This window comes from Trachypithecus francoisi, unplaced genomic scaffold (assembly GCF_009764315.1).
Source record: "Trachypithecus francoisi isolate TF-2019V2 unplaced genomic scaffold, Tfra_2.0 Lachesis_group2, whole genome shotgun sequence".
Lineage (NCBI taxonomy): Eukaryota > Metazoa > Chordata > Mammalia > Primates > Cercopithecidae > Trachypithecus > Trachypithecus francoisi.
In genome coordinates this window covers 151,951,176-151,972,912 of record NW_022681465.1, presented here as the reverse complement: position 1 = coordinate 151,972,912, position 21,737 = coordinate 151,951,176, and the positions used below count along the sequence as shown (strand labels likewise).

Sequence of the window (21,737 nt, the reverse complement as noted above, 5' to 3'; positions counted from 1 at the left end):
AAAAAGCACTGTATAAGCCTTAGTATCTTTTATTATTATTTCCAGAGTGTATAGTACCTCTGAAAAGCTCAAAATGTACAAGTGGAAATTTTCAACTTTTTCCATTTTACTGTCAGGCACATTATTTGCCACTGATGAGGGTGGAAATATGGAGACGTTTTAAAAATTAACACTGAATCTGTTTCATGACTTTATGTTCACAATTCTTGCTGCAGGAAAAGGAAAAACAAACTTTTACGGCCTCAAGTAAGTGAACTGAAATATTTCCCCTCCACTGGAACCAAGGGAAGACCCCAGTTATGCAAATCTCTTTCAGGACTGTCTAAGGAAGCTAAAATAGATTTCAATTTAATATTGCAATTAATTAAGCAAGACTTTTCTTCTCTTTGCACTAACAAGAGTTCAGCAACAAAGAACTAAACATCAACTCTGAACAAAAAGCCAAACGAGGAAACATATCAAGGTAGCAACATGCAGTTTCCTCTGCCAACCCCACAAAAACATCATTGTGCCTAGGTGGGTTCTTATCAAGAGAGTCTGTTATTATAGATATAAGACAAGTAAAAACAGACCAAAAAGGGCAATTAGCTATGCCCCAACCCCTGAAAGGAAACTGCCTTTTCCCCTCTTCTTCATAACTAAGCTTTTCCACATATATTAATACAATCTGATGAACTTCTTTTACTCCACTAGTTATTAAGCTTATATCCTAATGCGGCCAGCCCGGATAATTTTTTGGTTTGTTTTTTTTTTTTTTTTGAAACGGAGTCTCACTCTGTCGCCCAGGCTGGAGTGCAGTGGCAAGATCTTGGCTTACTGCAAGCTCCGCCTCCCGGCTTCATGCCACTCTCTTGCTTCAGCCTCCCAAATAGCTGGGACTACAAGCGCCCACCACCATGCCTGGCTAATTTTTTCTATTTTTTAGAGAGACAGGGTTTCACCGTGTTAGACAGGATGGTCTCGATCTCCTGACCTCGTGATCTGCCTGCCTTGGTCTCCCAAAGTGCTGGGATTACAAGCGTGAGCCACTGCGCCCAGCCCAGCCTAGATAATTTAACTGATGATCTTAGTCTTCAGTAGTAACTTGATTATTTGTAAAAACCTTACTGTATATTTACAGGAAAGATAGCCCACATTCATGCAAAACAAGGATTAATTCTAGGTCTTTTACTATAGAACCCTTCATGTCTAAAATATTCTTACTGGATCCAAGAGACAGGTGCTATTTCAGATAAGATTATGGTTTACAGAATATTTTTCTCAGAACTAACTCATATTTGTATTTGAGAGAAGAGTTGTTTTGAACAGTATTAAGTCTCAGTAATGCTATGTAAAAACTATTCTAAAACAAGGTGCAAGAGTCACCAAATTATGTCATAACATGTGATTTTACTGAGAAAGTCTTTTAGCCATGGCAATAATTTTTTGAGTAAAATATGCATTTTTAAGTAGCACTGATAGCTGGCCAATGAGTACTATTCTCAAAAGGTCATCAGACATCATCTTTATTAGTGTCTGGGAAAATTTCAAAGCTAAGATTAGAGGTCAAGTCATTACTTATGTGGCCTTTAAAAATAAAGTAACTGAACAGATACTAAATCTCTTGAGCAGAAAATAAAATTACTAGAAAGCAAGAACACTCAACAACAAAAACATGTTTTTCCATGACCACATATCCTTTGAGGTAGCTATATTGGACTGTGTCAACTTCAAAGGCCAGAGAGATTCCACCGAAGCTGGCCAACTTACTACTATAAGCCTAAGGACATCTCAGCCACGCAAGTTTTAAACAGGGATGAGTGTTGGGTAAATGCAAATGTCTACCTCAAAGAGTAGTTACACAGTAAAAATTCAAACACAAAAACTTATGGAAAGTTTGGTTTAGTCCTCAATTTAAAAAATGGCAAAGATATATTGTATGAAGATTGGAAAGGGCTGCAAGAAACATCTGATTTCTGAAAAAAAGTCTTTGGAAAACATCTTTCCTATTGTTTAAAAGGGCATTGGATTATCAGATACTATGTGGAGAGAAAGGATTTATCATGATAATATGAGTCTTTTCATAAGCAAATATTATGTACACAGTTTCTCAATGTAGAGAATCTCATAGTCATTCTGCCTGATTGTTTATGAAAAGCCAAATAGTAAATAAAGAATTATGGAGTTCAAAATGTACCAATAAGGAAAAATAAACCACGAAGAAGGAAAGTATTCTCTCATGACAAATAATATGCAGATAACATGCTTCAAATACTCAGGATTATATAACCTGAATTCGAGTTGATGCTTTGCAAAAGGCCTCTTCTTTGACCTGGAAATTAATGCCATGTGCCTCTGCAATGACCACTCTCAAGGACTTGTAACCTGCTATTTCACTTCTTCATTTAATTGTAATTATGCCATTTGAAAACAAAATTCTGATGGCTTTGGTTTTGATTATTTGAGAAACACCAGACTCCGTTTTCTAAATCGTCCTGCAGTTTGGTACAACTTCCACTTTCTTATAACTCAGTATGAATCAAAACCGTTGTTTACCTGCCCAAAACACAATCCCAGATCAGTTGCACTGCTGCATTTTGGACACACTTTCCAAAGTATGGTCACCTAGACATATGCTATTCAGAAACAACGAAATGCTTATGACAAGTTCACTTTGGGTGGGAAATTTTTAGAGGGTGTCTAAAAACGTATCCTAATAGCATTTAGGTTTCAGGGTATCCACAAATTAAGCAGCATAGAAGAGACATAAGAATGAGCCTATCTTGCTTCTTTGCCTAATTCCACAGGTGAGGAAAGTTACTGAATTTTTATGTTGTAATTTTTAGCACGGAAGAAAGTAGAAATAAATTGAATTTTTTTCTACTTTAATTTTTTTTTAATTGAATATATTTCTCAATCACTTCCTTAAGTAAGGTAACTTTACGGCACATCCACATTGTGGACTGCTCAGTGAGTTAGAGACTTCTGTTATTGACATAATGAAGAGTAGATACCTTGAACACTCCTGATTAAAAACAAAGCAAAAAAAAAAAAATTTTGTTTTTAACATTTTGTTGAACTAACACAAAAGGAAGGATTCCACAAAGGCCCAAAGTGAAGTGAAACTGGGAATTGAGGAATGTAAGACAGCAGTAAATTGGCTTTTACCCTGAGAGTTTATGCTGAATACTGGAGACCTTAAGCATCCACACTGGCACAGAAATAGGATACAAAACAGGAGATAAAACCAAGGGGGCAGCCAGGCATAATGGCATGCACCTGTAGTCCTAGCTACTTAGAAAGCTGAGGTGTGAGGATGGCTTAAGTCCAAGAGTTCAAGTCCAGGACCTGGGCAACATAGCAATGGCCCATCCCTAAAAAATAAATAAATTTTTTTTAAAAGAATGACTAATTAAATAAAAAACCAAACTGAAAATTAAAAAAAAAAACAGTATTTTTATTGACATGTAAAGATGTCAATAAAGTAAGTAAAAACTCACATTTAAAAAATTAGCATGTTGGCCAGGTGTGGCGGCTCTCAGCTGTAATCCCTGTACTTTAGGAGGCTGAGGTAGGTGGGTCACTTGAGGTCAGGAGTTCGAGACCAGCCTGGCCTACATGGTGAAACCCCATCTCTACTAAAAATACAAAAAAATTAGCTGGCGTGGTGGCAGGTGCCTGTAATCCCAGCTACTCGGGAGGCTGAGGCAGGAGAATCACTTGAACCCAGGAGGCAGAGGTTGCAGTGTGCCAAGAACGTACCATTGCGCTCTAGCCTAGGAGACAGAGTGAGACTCTTGTCTCAAAAAAAAAAAAAAAAAAATCAACATGTCATTCCATTTGCAAGATGAAAAAATAAGTAAAATAAAAAAGGATTTACACAAAGATGAAATGGGACTGGAAAAGAGAGAGATAGCTTTTTTAAAATTCATCATTTGAAAAATGTTTCCTCTTAAATCCTCAATTTTTTTGGGGGGGGGTGGGGGGGTGGGAGACAGTCTTGCTCTGTTGCCCAGGCTGGAGTGCAGTGATGCCACCTCAGGTCACTGCAAACTCCGCCTCCAGGGTTCAAGTAATTCTCGTGCCTCAACCTCTGGAGTAGCTAGGATTACAGGTGCCTGCCACCACACCCAGTTAATTTTTGTTATTTCAGCAGTGATAGGATTTTACCACGTTGTCCAGGCTAGTCTCGAACTGCTGACCTCAGGCGATCCAACCACCTCGGCCTCCCAAAGAGTTGGGATTATAGGAGTGAGCCACCATGCCCGGCCAATGTTTTCTAAGTATGTAAAAAATTACCAAGTACAAAAATAAGACCTAATCAGGTTAAATACCTTGCCCAGCTTGTATGTATTAGATTAGAATACTTGGTCTTTCTTGTACCATACTATAATGGCTCTAATGTAAGTTATTATAAATATGTGTATATGTGAATACATGTATACAAATAATCCAATCAACCTTGGATTAACTAGTTGGTTAAATTTGTTTCTCACAGGAGATACAGGCAAACAATTCTGAAATTGCTTTATATGTGTACTGGGATAAATAAATAAGTAAATGGACAATGGACCATAGGAGCCAGGTTTCTCATGTTAGAGAGAAGTTACAAATAAGCAAGAAAGGAAGGCTAAAATGAACACTGCGATATCAAAAAGAGTCGGAGATATCCGTATAAACTCATATTCAGCTTAGTATGTGTACAGTGATGAATAGACACAGAAACAAATGTAGATATGTGCATACACATGAATCAGTAGCATATATACACATATTATCTATTGCTAGTCACCAGAGGGCCTAGAAACAGTAACACCTCAGTAGTAACAAATAAACCCAATGACCAGATATAGCTTTCTAAATAATCATTACGCATTAAAAGGAATCAGGAACCACAGCTTCTTGGAGAAATGACTAACTATAGGGCTCAGCAGGGTAAATACAAGATGAACCTGGAGCACACTGCAATATGAGAAGGTCAGGAAGTACTGTAAAAACAAAAAGCTAAAGAAAAGACAAGCCACAGATGGAAGAAAATATTTGCAAAACACATATCTGATAAAGGACTTGCATCTAAATTATGCAAAGAACTCTTAAAATTCAACAATAAGAAAACAAATGACCATATTTAAAACAGGCAAAAGATCTGACAGACATCTCACCAAAGATAACACAGATGGCAAATAAGCATGTGAAAAGATATTCAACATCATATGTTATTAGGGAACTATAAACTAAAATTATGAGATACTGCCACACACCTAGTGTAATGGATAAAATCCAAAACACTGAGAACACTGTATGCTGGTGAAGCTGTGAAGCAACAGAAACTCTCATTCGCTGATGGCGGGAATACAAAAATGGTACAGCCCACTTTGGAAGACAGTTTGGCAGCTTCTTACAAAGCTTAACAGATGATCAATCAAATGCACTCCATTATCCAAATGACTTGAAAACTTCTATGCACATGTGCAAATGTTTACAGCTGCTTTATTTGTAACTGCCAAAACTTGGAACCAACCAAAATATTCTTCAATAAGTGAATGGATAAACTGTCAGTACTTCCATACAATAGAAAATTATTCAACAACAAAATGAAATGAGGTATCAAGCTACAAAGACACAGAGAAGCCTTAAATGCATATTGCTAAGTCAAAGAAACCAGTATAGTATGAAAGGCTATACACTGCATCATTCCGATACGAGATTTCGGAAAAGGCAAAACTATATATAGAAACAGTAAAAAGGTCAGTGGTCACCAGGGAAGAGAGTGCGGAAGGAAGGGGAAGAAGGAAGAACAGGTAGAGCAGAAGGGATTTGGAGGACAGTGAAACTATACTGAATAATAACACAAAGAGTGACCCCTAATGTAAACTATGGATCTTAGTTAACAATAATTTATCAATTTTTTTTATCAATTGTAACGAATGTACCACACTAATGCCAGATGTTAATAAGAGAAGAAACGGCATGTGAGAGAGTGAAAAGGGAGTGAGAGCTCGCTGTTCTTTCTGCTCAATTTTTCTGTAACCTAAAACCACTCTAAAAAAACAAAGTTGCTGGCCGTGCAAGGTGGCTCACACCTGTAATCCCAGCACTTGGGGAGGCCAAGGTGGGGCAGATCACTTGAGGCCAGTAGTTCCAGACCAGCCTGGACAACATGGCAAAACCCTGTCTCTATTAAAAACAAAAAAAAATTAGCCAGACATGGTGGCGGGTACCTCTAGTTCCAGGTACACGCGAGGCTGAGGCAGAGAACTGCTTGAACCCGGAAGGTGGAGTTTGCAGTGAGCTGAGATCAAGCCACTGCACTTCAGCCTAGGTGACAGAGGGAGACTCTGTCTCAGAAAATAATAATAATAATAAAGTTGCCAGGCGCAGTGGCTCACGCCTGTAATCCCAGCACTTTGAGAGGCTGAGGTGAGGGGATCACTTGAGTTCAGGAGTTCAAGACCAGCATGGGCAACATGAAAAAATCCCATCTCTACAAAAAAAATTCTAAATTAGCTGGGTTTGGTGGCACATGCCTATAATCTCAACTATTTGGGAGGCTGAGGTAGAGAACTGCTTGAGCCCAGGAGGTCAAGGGTGCAGTAAGCCACAATCACACCATTGCATTTCAAGACTGGGAGAAAAAGAAAAGCAGAAAATCTCAAAGAGCTCCCAATGGTCAAAGCAGAATTATTTGAGCAACAAAATAAATAAGGTAGTACTAGGTTATAATATAGACATACAGCACCTGGACCCTGCCATGCCTAGACAAAAGCAATCTACAGACCACTGTATGCTCAAATCTAACTCTGAGGGATGCTGCTGCTGCATCTCTGTATTATGTTATCCATGTTTCCCTCATTAACTACTGTATCCATAAATCCCTCCTTCCTCTTTCTTCTCCAGTGCCCATACTACAAGCACTGAGCAAAAGGCTCTCTGCTAAACAATCTCTACCCAAAGTCCCTAGGAGAACTCACTTATTTTCAAGGCCTCAACTTAGCTAATAACCCTCAAAATAGTATCAACCACTATCACCCACACTATGTCCAGCATCTATGGTCACTTCCACTTGTATGTTCCATATCACCTCAAATTCAACGTGGCCCAAATTAAACTCATTTTATCAACCCACACCAACATTCCCTACAAGCAGTTTCACCATCTCGACTTCAGCTTCCATCAACATCACCATGTGCAAGTCCCAAAATGGCAGATATCCTCCCTGTATTTCCAGTTTATCACTTTCTTTCATACTGACCCTTCACCTCACTATTCCACTTCCACCACCTTAATTTATGCTCTTATTACTAACCTCCTGAATAGCTTCCTGCCTGCCTATGCTCCCAGACTAAACTCTGCCTAATTCATCCCAAATATATCAATAGTTTTCATATAGCTAGCCCTCAGTTATTGATCACTATTATGATTGTTGATGACTTTGGCAGACACTATTGTTTAACTACCCCATGTCCATTTCCTTTTGTTGATGAGCCCCAATTTTGTTTGGGTATTCTCTATTTCCCCAAGTAAATCAGGGAAGTAAGTTCTAGGCTGAATCTTGATTGGCCTTACCCAATCATTGCAGTTACATCCCCCAAGATTTAAGCCTTAGCATGTGACTCAGTTTCTGTCATGAAATATAAGTGGGAGACCATTAGAAGACTTCTGGAAAGATGCTCCCATGAAGGTGACACCAGAAAACATGGCACTTTCTCACTCTGGATGTTGTCATGCCTCAATAAAATCCCTGGAATTCCTGTACCCAAGCTAAAGATGAAGCTAGCAAGCATAGGGAGAACGGCAGGTCCAGCGTACCAAAATAAGTAGAACTGAAGCCCAGCATACGGCCCCTGAGGAGGCCTGACCTATATGACATGAGTAAATCTCAGAAGCATTACACTCAGTAAAAGTACATACCATAATGACTCCATTTATATATTGCATCTACATAAAGTTCTAAAACAGAAAAAATTAATCTACAGTCATAGAAATCAGATTAGCAGCAGCTTGGAGCCAGGATTAAGGAAGGAGAGGATTGAGTTGAAAGAAGCAAGAAAGTTTTTAGAGTGATGAAAATGTTCTTTATCGTGATTGGGGTGGTTACATTTGTCAAAATTCACCCAACTGTATTCCTAAAACGCATGCATTTTATTCTATACAAGTTATAACTCAATAATACTGATTCTTTAAGAAAGACATTGGATACCATGGAGGGTAGAAGAAGGAAAACAAAAGAAAGGCAAAGAGTATCATTGCCACCAGATGGTGACGTACGATGGAGAAAAATAAAGCCAACAAGGGGCAAATAAGTGTGGGTGCTGGTTAGGTGTGTAATTGTAAATAGGATGGTCATGAAAGGCTTCATTCCCTTTTTAGAAACGACCTGAAGGAAGAGAAAGGGTAAGCCATGGAGACACCTAGAAGAAGATTTCAGGCAGAGAAACTGGCAAGTGCAAAAGACTTTGTATTTTTCTCTGATGAAATGGGAGGCCATTTGACTACAGTGATCTTCACTTACATTTTAAAAGGATTACTCTGGCTGATCAGTTGAAAACAGCCAAGGGTTAAGGACAGAAGCAAGGAGCCTAGTTAGGAAGCAATTGCCATCAACCAATGGTAAATTAGACCAGGGTGGTGGTAAGTAGAAGTCTTCAGATTCTGAACAAAATTTAAAGATAGAGTCAATAGTATTTGATAATGAGCTAAATATAAGATTGAAAGAGAGGGGCCAAGGGTGACTCCAAGATTTGGAAAAACTTGAAGGGTGGAAAACCCACTTAGTAATACTGAGAGAGGAGATGGTTTGTTTGTAAACAGCGAAAATTTTATTTTGGCCAAGTTAATTCTGAGATGCCTATTAGACCATCACATGAAGATGTAAAGTAAGCAGCTGAATATACAAGTCTGGAGTTCAGAGAAGGGGTCTAAGTTAAAGATTAAAAATCTGGGAGTTGTCAGTACATAAAAATGCATTTAGAGGCCGGGCACGGTGGCTCAAGCCTGTAATTCCAGCACTTTGGGAGGCCGAGACGGGTGGATCACGAGGTGAGGAGATCGAGACCATCCTGGCTAACACGGTGAAACCCTGTCTCTACTAAAAAAAATACAAAAAACTAGCCAGGCATGGTGGCGGGCGCCTGTAGTCCCAGCTACTTGGGAGGTTGAGGCAGGAGAACGGCGTAAACCCGGGAGGCAGAGCTTGCAGTGAGCTGAGATCCGGCCACTGCACTCCAGCCTGGGCGACAGAGCGAGACTCCGTCTCAAAAAAAAAAAAAAAAAAAAATGCATTTAGAGATACTCCTGGATGAGATTATTAAGAGACTGAGTACATATAGACAAAAAAAGAAAAAGAAAAAAAATCCAAGGGATAAGTCCAAAGTCATTTTAATACTTACAGACGCAAAAGAAATGAAGATAGTAAAGGAGGCTGAGAAGGAATGGACAGTGAGGTAGCAGGAATATCAAGAAGTGGTATCCTGAAAGCCAAGGTAAGAAAGTGCTTCAAGGAAGAAAGATCAACAGGACCAAATGCTACTGATAGGTCGAATAAGATAAGGACTGAGGGCCGGGCGTGGTGGCTCAAGCCTGTAATCCCAGCACTTTGGGAGGCCGAGACGGGCGGATCACGAGGTCAGGAGCTCGATACCATCCTGGCTAATACGGTGAAACCCCGTCTCTACTTAAAAATACAAAAAAACTAGCCGGGCGACGAGGCGGGCGCCTGTAGTCCCAGCTACTCGGGAGGCTGAGGCAGGAGAATGGCGTAAACCCGGGAGGCGGAGCTTGCAGGGAGCTGAGATCCGGCCACTGCACTCCAGCCTGGGTGGCAGAGCAAGACTCCGTCTCAAAAAAAAAAAAAAAAAAAAGATAAGGACTGAGAACTCACTAAAATTACTGGAGAATCATTGTCCCTTCCAGAACCCAATCCCATATAAGCATTCCTTGTTCCAGTAGAGTAACACACACTGCTATGTTCAATTTTTACTAATTAAAAATTACTGCCTATTTTTAAATCAAAACTATTGAAGCAGTAGTATGTTAATCTATTTTAAACATGATGTTTATTTCAGGTTACTATTTGGTATTCTAAGTATTCTGGTAAGTAAGCACCTCTGATGTTTACTACTTTTTCTCTGGCTTCATCAAACCCCAAACATTTCCACATATAGGCAGTGAGTTATTTCACAATTTTTTCCAAGATATGATCTTTATTTTACTAGTAAGTTAAAATATAGCAATAGATAAAATATTTTAAAATTACTATCCAATAAGTATTAGAGGACAGATAGAGAGCAGAGTACTCCTGGTACAAAAGCAGAATGTCATAGAGAAATATAAATATACTTGGGCACAAATGCCAAAGTCTCAGTCAGACACACACATACAGGATGCATATTGTGATCCAAATCTTTTTACTCTGAGCCAGTGTAAAGGTTGGGCTTAGGGCAGTCATGCTCTTATCTATTTAAAGATACATTTTTGATACTAGGCTCCTGTTGCTGTACAAATTTTGGTTTCAGAATATTTTAAGTCCTCTTCAAAGCAAAAAGGATAGTGGCCTCCAAGTAATCTAGTTCATTTCAAGACAACTGATCTACTGCAAAACAAGAGTTGGTAATAAGAGTTCCTGGCCAGGACAATAAAATAACATCCTCCCAGACAGGTCCATCTGAACTTAAATTATATAAATAAAATAAGCATACACTCTTCACAAAAGCATGGGCACTAATAGTACATGTAACACACTAGTAATCCTAATTATTTCACGAGAGTAAAGGATATTTGCAGTTAAGAGCAATTCCTGATATTAGAAATAAAAAAGAATGACAAATGGCATTACCAAGTATGTGTTCGTATATATGAACTGACTCACCTTCTAAGTCAGTATTTTTCTGAGCTCCTTCTTGGAGATTTCATTAAGTAGATTATGTTCCTTGACATCAACATTTCAGTTCTCTCTCTCAGATTAGATAGTAAGTTATTCCTAACTTTGCACTATGAGATAAATGGCAGCTAAAATCAGAAGATTCTTGTTACGGCTTAAAATTGACTGTTTTCGGAGAAATTCAGCTAATTAAGTCAGTTACAGCACACAATTCCTCAGTGACAAAGTAACAGTTCAAGACTGCTGCTACCTTAATTTTTTTACATAGGAACAGGAAGCAAATGGTACTTTTCACCTTTCGCTCAGTTGCTTATCATCGACTGGAAAACACTGTAGTATCCTGAAAATGACTGCCACTTTTCATACAACAAAGGTTGATTTTGTTTAATCCTTTGTCAGTTAAAAAAAAAAAAAAAAAGGCCAGGTCTTTTGATGTCAGGAAATGCAGAAGCAAGCAAAGTCCACCAAGTAGCTAAATGAATCAATTACATTTATGTTTTTAAAACAGGTCCAAAGCCTAAAATAAGTAACCCCATAACAAGTTTATTTTAGTATGTTTGTACTCTCCAAGATAACAGACTTCTTTTCCCTTTTTTAACAATAGACATCTAATTAACATAACATTTTCAAAATTAATTTCCTCTGTTTTGGTGAGAATCTTTAGACTCTGGGGCATATGGGAGGGGAAGCAGGGAAAGAATTATTAAAAAGTAATCATCTGCAGAAGAAACAGGACTATGTAATTCTTACGCAAATGTTTGTTAACTCCCTCTGGCACAAAAACAGTGACGTTATTCTAGACAGCAGTAGAGCAGAGTTATAATGAACATCAAGTTTTTAAATCACTGACAACTTAAGGAAATTAAGAATATTACTTAAAAATGAACATCAAGCTTTTAAATCACTGACAACTTAAGGAAATTAAGAATATTACTTAAAAATCTCTTCTCCCCAGAGTACTAAATCTGTGTAAGAGGAGTGTGCCCATCTGGGGTTATATACATATTCAGCGTCAACAAAACTGAAGTCGTTTTTCCCTGCACAACAGGAAAAGTTGTTGTTGTTTTCCCTTAGAACTCTGGGCAATGAAAGCCATGACTTTAAATGGCTCTGTATAAAAACACAAGAAGGGTGGGTCATGTTCTATTAGTAAAAGCAGCTGAACACCAAGAACTTCTCTTCAAGAAAAATCTAAAAAAAAATTTTTAATCTAAAAAATAATCTCATCTTACTTTTGACAACTATCTTTCCTTCACTTTCTCTAAAATACAGATTAATACCTTTAAAGAGGGTATAAAAGGAATTTATAAATTTGCATTTGCAATGTGACTCTCACACCAAAAGTAATCTCACACATTATTTTTTTCCCCGTAGTATGCACTAAATAAAATATCCAAACTTGATTCTGCTGAGAGCAACAATATAAACTATTTTTACTATAGTATCAACAGTATTTATGAACAATATCAATAATATTTACTATACTAAGATTTGTAAAATTTCATTTCCTAATCTCTTAGTAATAAAATATAGTATGACCATTTCTTCAGTTTTAAAATTACCTCAGATTGACTGGAAGACCAACTCTACAGCTACATGAAATTGTAAAAGGGTTGCAAAACTTGAAGCAGCATGAGCATACCCCTTTCTATTAATATTTAACATAACTAAGGGAAGCTGCAAATATTTCATCCCACCTTTACTAAATGCCACGATTCAAATTATAGGTCAACACCCAAACTAACAAGTACAATCACAACAAAACCAACATAACATTTAAACAAAGGGCAGTTCAGCCAAGCTGTCATAAAGAGTTCAGATTTCTACAACCTAAACAGTTGAAAAACTGCTTAACTATTTAGATTTTTTTTTTTAATTTGTTACCTATCAGGAATACACCTACTGTTTCACTTTCTACTCATGCCACATTTATCTTAAGTTCTACATTTCTGGATCTTTCTACCATTAGAGATCAACCATTAAATTACTTCAACAAGTAGAAATAGTAACACCGCTCCCAAACAGAAATTTTTGCATTGCTAGACACTTATCTAGTTGGCAGATTTATACCATTGTTCATTCTTAGTTCCTTAAATGTAAAAAATACCCACAGAATGGTAGCATACCTCTAAATTAGTTTAAATACGGTACAAAGTTATTTTTAGTTAGGTTCAAGTTTTAAAAAGGTACTATGTTCTTTTTAAAGGCTAATCTACTCAAGTTCCTCTTATATCAAAAAAAGTTAATTTGTCTCTTCTGGAAAAAAGAAATGTTATTTATGTAATGCTCAAGCAAAAAGGATGTTCAAATAATAGATCTGACATCAAATCAGGATTAGGATCATACTTATTGTTCATAAAAATAAGTTTGACATTTATTCTAATGATGGTCCTTTCAAACACTAGTATGGTCAAATGTCATTTATGTGCACTTTCAAATGTAATTCTTATTTTTAAAATACTCCTATCCTCTACCATGCAAGGCAGAAAAGGAAGAAAACCCACACACAAGCAATTATAAACATTTTTATCTGTGAAAAATATATACAAGAAATATTCACATAACATTTGAGATTTGTCTATTCCCTCCTTGCATGCTAGAAAGATGCAAAGACAAACACTTCCAAATATTCAGACAGATCATTCCCCAGTTGTAACTTTCATCATAGCTCTCAAAGCAGTATGGTGAGGTCAGCTCACAAACAGCTTAAGTAGCAAAACCAGAAATTGGTGGTAGTAGTATCAGGCTACATAACAGCCTCTCTAAAGAATATGAAGTAAGAGAACTAAAATGTGCTGGCAACATGCCAAAAGACTGGATGGAATATAGCTTTGAGCAACAAATATTCAGAGCTTACAGTATACAGCAATTCATCATCTCTTATCCTGTAGCTTGACTTTCCTTGTTTTAAACCAAAAATAGCCATATATAAGAGGTATTTAACACTACAAAATGTGTCCATACTTATGAAATGAAAGATATCTGGGCCTGCAATGATTTGTTTACTAAATACATACCCTAAAAAAAAACCTCTGACTTACATTCTATGCGAAGATGAGGAAGGTAAAATGGATAAAAATATATTGATATTATTATGCATAAAATAGCCTTTATTCTCTAAGGATTATACTACCCTCAAGCATAATCTTGAAGCTTTCAGTTTTCTGTATTTTCAGTTCTGAGTATCTCTTCAATTGGCTGGTATTTAGAATTAGACAACCTTCTCAATATATTTAATAAAGAATTAATCCTGTCAGATCAGAGGACGTGATTTTGGGCAGATATAATTTTTTTGACCTTAGTCAAAATATGTTACTTTTATAATTTCATCTTACATGGATCATGTATTAAAATAGGATAATAAACTCATTCTTAAGTGTCTGACACTTTCTAAAATACTTTTTTTCTAAGAAACCAAAAGAAAAAAGTTATTTTAGGCAAGAAAAAAGAATAAGATTCAATTCAAATCAATACACATTTAACAGCTATTTTGTGCCAGACATTATACTGAGAATGAGGAAACAAAGATAATATATATATATATGGTCTCCCAGAGCTGACAATCTGGTTGGGAAGACTGACCCATTTAAACACACCTACACACTCAATGTGCTTTACTAGCTATAGGAACAAAAGCCCTGCTATCACCAAGGAAAGAGTGAATGAGTCTGCCCCAGGGGCTGGAAAAATCTTCAGAGGCAAAGGAAGAGTGGAGCTATGTTTTGAAGGATGAGAATTTCACAAGTAAAAAAGGAATATTGCCAGCCAAGCACAATGTTATTCTCCAAAGACTGAGCAAAAGCAAAAAAGCACAAAAACATAACGTGTGTGAGGAAACCTATGTGGCAAGGGTAGGATAACAATTTCTGGTACATGTGCTACTACTCTTCTACCCTCACTGTGTAACTGACATCACTAATCAATTGAAGCATGTTTAAAACCCATTTGACATCTCAAAATTCTTCTCAACACATAACACAAACTAGTAGAAGGTAGGTCCATGAGATGAAATATACATGCTATCCTAACCCCGAAAAAAGAAAGTGGTGGGACCTGAGGCAAAGGGTAAATTAAGAACAAATTATGAATAACCATGAATGCAAGGTCAACAAGTTTAGATTTTATCCTGTGAACAACAGAGGATGAACAAAGGATTTTATGAAGAATATTAACGTGATTAATTCTGGCAGATAAGTGAAGAATGGATTTGGACAGACAGAATGAAGGCAGGAAGAAAGAACAGTTAAGATGCCATCATAAAAGTCCAGGCAAGAAGCAATGAGACCTGAATTTCAGCAATGGGAAAATCCACCGCAGGTTCTAAAAGAAAAATGAAGTTTTGGATTTTATTATCTGTGGTTTTAAAATGAAACTTTGGGAAAAAGTAATATTCTAATCAGAATTCCCAAATAACACTCAAAAAGGAAAAGAAAAAAACAAATTAAGGTAAAGACTAGAATTAAAGAAGTGAATCACAATGATACCCAAAATTACTCAAGACTATAAATTCAGAAATAGATATTTCAGGTTTAGCATCAAGAAAGAGAACATCCTCATGACCAGACTAATACTCAGCAAGTCTTTTCTTCCTCTCAGGGCACTAATATGCTAGCCAAACAACAAACGCTATTCACCTTACATGCCCCTACAATGCAGGGTCAAACTCATACTCCCGGTGAGATGCAGACAGCACAAAAGTCAAATTTAAAACAGAAGTCTGAAATCACATAGAAGCTCAACTTTATTCAAACATTTAAAACTCCACACTTCTTTTAAGAAACAATTTATATGAAATAAACCTTCTGGAAATAATGCCATTCTACCATTAATTAATTCATATCCTAGCCTTTAAACTCTAAAATTCTTTGCATGGAAAACAACCTATCTGTAGCACTTTGGACAATATGTACAAAAAACAACTCTCCTAACACTTCTGCAGAACGTTTAATAAATGAAACTATTCTAATTAAAAATTAAAACTTCACTGTAGCTCAAAGGCCCAAAGGGAGTGAAACGGTTTTTCTATTTTGAAAAAGGAATTCTTTAGCTGTTGCAAACGAAGGCTAGTGCAGTGATGTGAAATCCAAGTACAACATGTTAATAAAGCTGGCATTACTGTTTTAAGACCTAAGGATATTCACATTAAGGATAAAATTATCCTGTAGTGAATGCCAACAATGCATTTCATACTACACAGACACATATTCGAGAGTTCTACTTTATTCTCATCCCAATTCTTTTGTGTCCCAGTAACAAACTCTCAAATTGGGATCCTTATCCTCTTAAGCTAAAATGAAATAAGCGTGGACATAAAATTTACTTGTGCTATATTATTCATTCTGAGAAAGCAAATCAGATGAACAATTTAACATAATCTAATTCTGAACCAAAAAGATATGGATTAGTCAGTGATGAGCAGGGTCTACTTCTCATGATGTCATTCCAAAGCCATTATTAAATTTTGCACATGTTATTCTTTCTTCAAATCAATCACAAAACAAGTCATCCTATGACTGAGGTCAAATTCCATTCTAACTAAAAGATCTCCAAACCTGAAGTAATGGTCTACTTACTAAGTAATACTCAAAGACCAAATTCCAGAAAAACCCTCCTCCTGTACCTCCCCAACTTAAAAAAAAAAAATCTGTCTTCTCCTTTTAGCTCACTGTAGTGGAATGTGACCTGTACGTAAGGGCTTTTCCATTCCTTCTTTTCTGCTTAAAGAATAGGAAGCAGACCTGTTCTCTCTCACAAGGGTAATATGCTTTTAAAAGGAAAAAAAGTGAAATGTATGAAGTTAATTGTGTATTAATTAGAACAAACAAAAGTAAAATAATTTACTAGATTTCTCACATGTGAGTTCTCCTCCTACTAGAACAACGCATGACACTTAGAGTGAGTGTATTTTTTATTTTTTATTTTTTGAGGCAGAGTTTCACTCTTGTTGCCCAGGCTAGAGTGCAATGGCGCAATCTCAGCTCACTGCAACCTCCACCTCCCAGTTTCGAGCGGTTCTCCTGCCTCAGCCTCATGAGTAACTGTGATTACAGGTGTGCGCCACCACGCCTCGCTAATTTTTGCATTTTTAGTAGAGATGGGGTTTCACCATGTTGGCCAGGCTGGTCTCAAACCCCAAACCTCAGGGGATCCACCCACCTAGGCCCCCCAAAGTGCTGAGATTACAGGCATGAGCCACCACGCCTGGCCAGAATGAGTGTATTTAAATGACAATTGAATCTTTATTTTTATTTTATAACACTGATCAGATATCGGAAAGATTTACGATTTGTATCACTCCTAATAAATTAAGTAGGGAAGAGGAGGTTAAAACTGCACCTACTTAAATAAATCTTCTTCACATACAATATAATATTGCTATAAACATTTTCCATGATAAATCATTTTTATTATTGAACTTACACACTTAAGCACGTAATCATAGACAGAACAGGAAAGTAAGCACTTAAGAAATGTACTTCAAGGCCAGGGACGGTGGCTCACGCCTGTAATCCCAGCACTTTGGGAGGCCAAGGCGGGCAGATCAAGAGGTCAAGAGATTGAGACCATCCTGGCCAACACAGTAAAACCCCGTTTCTACTAAAAATACAAAAATTAGCTGAGTGTGGTAGCACGCGCCTGTAGTCCAAGCTACTCAGGAGGCTGAGGCAGAACTGCTTGAATCCAGGAAGTGGAGGTTGCAGTGAGCCGGGATCACAACACTGCACTCCAGCCTGGCAACAGAGCGAGACTCTATATCAAAAAAAAAAAAGAAAAAAAGGACTTTGAAGTCTAAAATTAAACACTTTAATTAATGTACCTGAAGTTCAGCTCCTCATTTTAAAAAAAGAAAGCATTTAATTGGACAATCTTCAAAGTTAATTCTAAGATACTTTAACCCGCCGGGCGTGGTGGCTCACACCTGTAATCCAGCACTTCAGGAGGCTGAGGTGGGCGGATCACGAGGTCAGGAGTTGGAGACCATCCTGGCCAATATGGTAAAATCCTGTCTACTAAAAATACAAAAATTAGCCAGATGTGGTGGGGTGCACCTGTAATCCCAGCTACTCAGGAGGGTGAAGCAAGCGAATCGCTTGAACCCGGGAGACAGAGGTTGCAGTGAGCCAAGATCGGGCCATTGCACTCCAACCTGGGTGATACAGCGAGACTCCATCTCAAAAAAAAAAAAAAGATACTTTAAACCGAAGTTTTTTTTTGTTTTGTTTGAGACGGAGTCTAGCTCTGTTGCCCAAGCTGGTGTGCAGTGGGCACACCTCCGGGGTTCAAGTGACTCTCCTGCTTCAGTCTCCCAAGTAGCTGAGACGATAGGCAAGTACCACCATGCTCAGCTAATCTTTTTATTTGTGGTAGACACAGGGTTTCACCATACTGGCCAAGCTGTCCTCAAGTGATCCACTCACCATGGCCTCCCAAAGTGCCGGGATTACAGGCATGAACTACCACACCTGGCCTAACCCAAGTTTTAAGACGAACACATTCTATTTAATTTGGACAAAAGCACTCCCAAAATAACTCCATCAAAGACACATTTTACTTACATTCTTCCTACACCTTCATACATGTTAGTCTCATCTACCAAAGTCATGATCTCTGTATCTGTAAGATGTGCATGCTTTTTCGTTCTGTTTAGCTGTTCAATCTGTATATCTGCGAGCTTCACCTTCTGTTGAGTGTCAATAACTTTGGCTTGAAGCTCTGTGAAGGCCTAATAAAAACAAGTCCATGATTTAGTAGGTTAAATATTTTACAGGAAACATTTATGTCAAATCCAAATATATTAAAACAAAACATGCTAGCCAAAGTTGTGAAATTTACCAAATATCAATAAGTCAACATAACTGTAAACGAACAAGTCACCATACTAAATACTGAATTTACAATCATCAGAAGATACAATCAGTGTGAAGTAAAACAAATGCACATTAAATAATAACCATATTAAGTAGCAAGTATTCAAGGAGTAGTAAAAGAAATCAATGCAATAGTCAAGGATGAAACCCAGAGATTCAAAACAAGAACCATAAAAGTAATAACTCACTACATTTGTATTGCACAATTAGGTTTCAAAGCACTTTCTCACATTAGTTTGAAATATTAATATGGAAATATTAATATAAGAATATTAATGAGGAAATATAATAAATATCTAATTTATGCCTCTTAATAATGCCATGAGTTAGCATTGGCAGTTTCATCATCCACAATTTACAAATTAAGTAACTAAATGAGTTAAGACATAAAAGTGGCTTGCACAAGGTTGAACAACTATTAGAGGAAAAGGAAGGTATATTTAAAGACGTTTCTTCTAACCCCTTAGTTCAGCAATCTTTCCATTCCATTGTTTATAGTAATATTCATAATATGAACATTTTTAAGAGGAAGACCAAACAAGATAGAAAAAATGCAAAGCACTGGCAAAATAATTGCATCAGGCCAAATTTGACCCTTGCGTACACTTACTTAACTGGAAGATAAACAGTTCTTGGATACTCTTGTTGAAGTGCCTGGAATGACTTTCACATGCTGTCAAATTTGTGCCTTAATAATAACATTTGTGACTGCAATGTACAGCAAAGGTTACTACATAATTTTTATTGTGACCTTGTTTTCACCTACTAGTAAGATTTTGAAAGATTTACTTTGGAGAAGGGGAGGGGCCTGAAATGTCCTATTTGTCTCCACCCAAAAAAAGGACCCTGTAACAACATTAGAAGATAAAACCTTTAAAGTTTTTAAATTGATCATTTGTCAAAATTATTCAGTTTAAGTTTGTAATCATTTTCTTAGTTTGCATTCACTGTCCACATTTTTCAAATATAGCAACAAATTCAAAAGTACCAGGAGGAAAATCCATTCACTAAACCCTGATTTAAATTGGTACTTTTAATTAAAAAAAGGTAAATTTTTAGAATGCACAATTTTGTTTTGAAATGTAAAATTCCAGGTATTATCTGACTGCTCTGTACAGCTTGCTAAGGAAGCTAGTATACCGTTAAGGATGAGCTAGTATACTGTTAAAGATGAGAGAACTCCACCTAAGAGCTAAATTTACAAGATTCAAAACAAGAACAAAAGCAAGACATAAACACATAATATCCTCAGAACCGTAATAAAAGCTTCATTTGTTAGAAGCAACAGCTATTTCGGCTGTCCTATTTCCTTTGCACAAGTTGACCAGAGAGGCAGTCTTAACTAAGCTGTTGCTCATCTGAAGAACCCAAAATAGTGGTCAAAAAAGTGTGAGGTAGCCGGGCGCGGTGGCTCACGCCTGTAATCCCAGCACTTTGGGAAGCCGAGGCGGGCAGATCACGAGGTCAGGAGCTCGAGACCATCCTGGCTAACACTGTGAAACCCCGTCTCTACCAAAAATACAAAAAATTAGCCGGGCGTGGTGGCGGGCGCCTGTAGTCCCAGCTACTCTGGAGGCTGAAGCAGGAGAATGGCATGAACCCGGGAGGCGGAGCTTGCAGTGAGTCGAGATCACGCCACTGCACTCCAGCCAGGGCGATGAGCGAGACTCCGTCTCAAAAAAAAAAAAAAAAAAAAGAAGTGTGAGGTAAGACAGAGAACACTGGATTCTAGTCCCAACCTCTGACAGACTCTTCTAGTACTGGTTCCTTTTCTAGAAAAGTAGATTTAAAATAGATAAATTCTAGGGTCCTTTCCAATCCACCCCACCGCACAAAGCATACTGGTTTGGGGTCATTAGTGGTGTTAGAATGCTGATCATTCTTAGACAGCAAAAATATGAGTAACAACACATTATAAGCAACTGTTTGAGGAAAGCAGGAAAACCAATTCCTTCTGATACCGGTTTTATTTGGAAAACTTTACTGGTTTTGTTTTTTTTTTTGACAAGTCCTTCAAAAGAAGGTTTTGTTTTGTTTTCTTTTTTTTTTTTTGACAAGTACTTAAAAAGAAGGAGGCGGGAGGGGGGGTGGCGGCCAAAATCCTGAAATGAACATTGCTGTTACAATGCCTGGTTTTCCGAATAGAACCGAATAAACGGCCTAAAAACAAAGGTTGGACTTGGAGTTTTTCAAAGCAAATGAGGCAGAATTACGGATGCCACAACTCAGGCAAGGGGTCCGAAGGCACCCCCATTTGAAATGCTCTCTTTAGTTCTTACTATGAAAGTGAGTCCCTGAAGCCTCCAAACGCAACAAAATGTCTCTAGAGCTCAGAAAGACTGCACAGGCCCGAGATAGGCCCGCAGACTTACCTCACCCAGACAAACCGGCTCCTGCCCAGCAAGAGCCGCTCGCCCCCCACCCCAGTTTATGGAGACGCAATGTGGCCTTAGGACTCTGGGAAACCATTCCCTAGTCCACTGTACCCTCCTGCCCTATGCAAGGCTCGTGCCTCACTCGATATTCTTGCCTATAGTCCCCTCAGCCTCCAAAGAGAAGGCCTCCGCCTGCCCAAGACCCTCTTTTACCTTCTTCAACTCAAGATCCACGGGGGCGGCCATGTTGGTGCACTGCATGCGCCTGCGCAGTGGGAGTTGGCCTGAAAGAGGGTGGGGGAAGGGCGCACCTTACTTTGTGCATCCGTCTTTCTTCTGCGCCTGCGCATGAGTTGGACTAACCGGGCTTCCTACCTTTCTCTGAGAATTGACCCCTGAAATATTTGGGTTTTGGATTCAGTGTCTTCACTATCTGACCGGTCAGGTCTGGCTTGCTCCTCCACATCTTCCAGACATAGCCCAACGCGCAGATTTCCCATGTGGCTTTAAGCAGTTTGCCAGTTAGCTTAGTATATGCTGCTAAACTGGGATGTATGTAGATGAGGTCAAACTCTCATCAGTCGATCAGAGTCCTTCAGCTAGTCGCTGTGCTGTCAGGGATCAGTAAGAATAAGT

General features: G+C 38.0%; 1 protein-coding gene across 2 annotated transcripts in view; it reads right to left on the bottom strand.

The window, feature by feature from the left end:
• Positions 1–21,421, bottom strand: part of PFDN1 (prefoldin subunit 1) — a 60,043-nt gene extending 38,622 nt beyond the window's left edge. For both annotated transcript variants that reach the window (XM_033181014.1, XM_033181015.1), the window contains exons 1-2: positions 21,315–21,421; positions 18,415–18,581 (exon numbers count right to left, since the gene is read on the bottom strand). In XM_033181014.1, the coding sequence (XP_033036905.1) occupies positions 18,415–18,581; positions 21,315–21,362 (215 nt within the window). In that variant the 5' untranslated portion in view covers positions 21,363–21,421. The remainder of the gene's footprint in view (positions 1–18,414; positions 18,582–21,314) is intronic.
• Between the last annotated feature and the right edge of the window lie 316 nt (positions 21,422–21,737).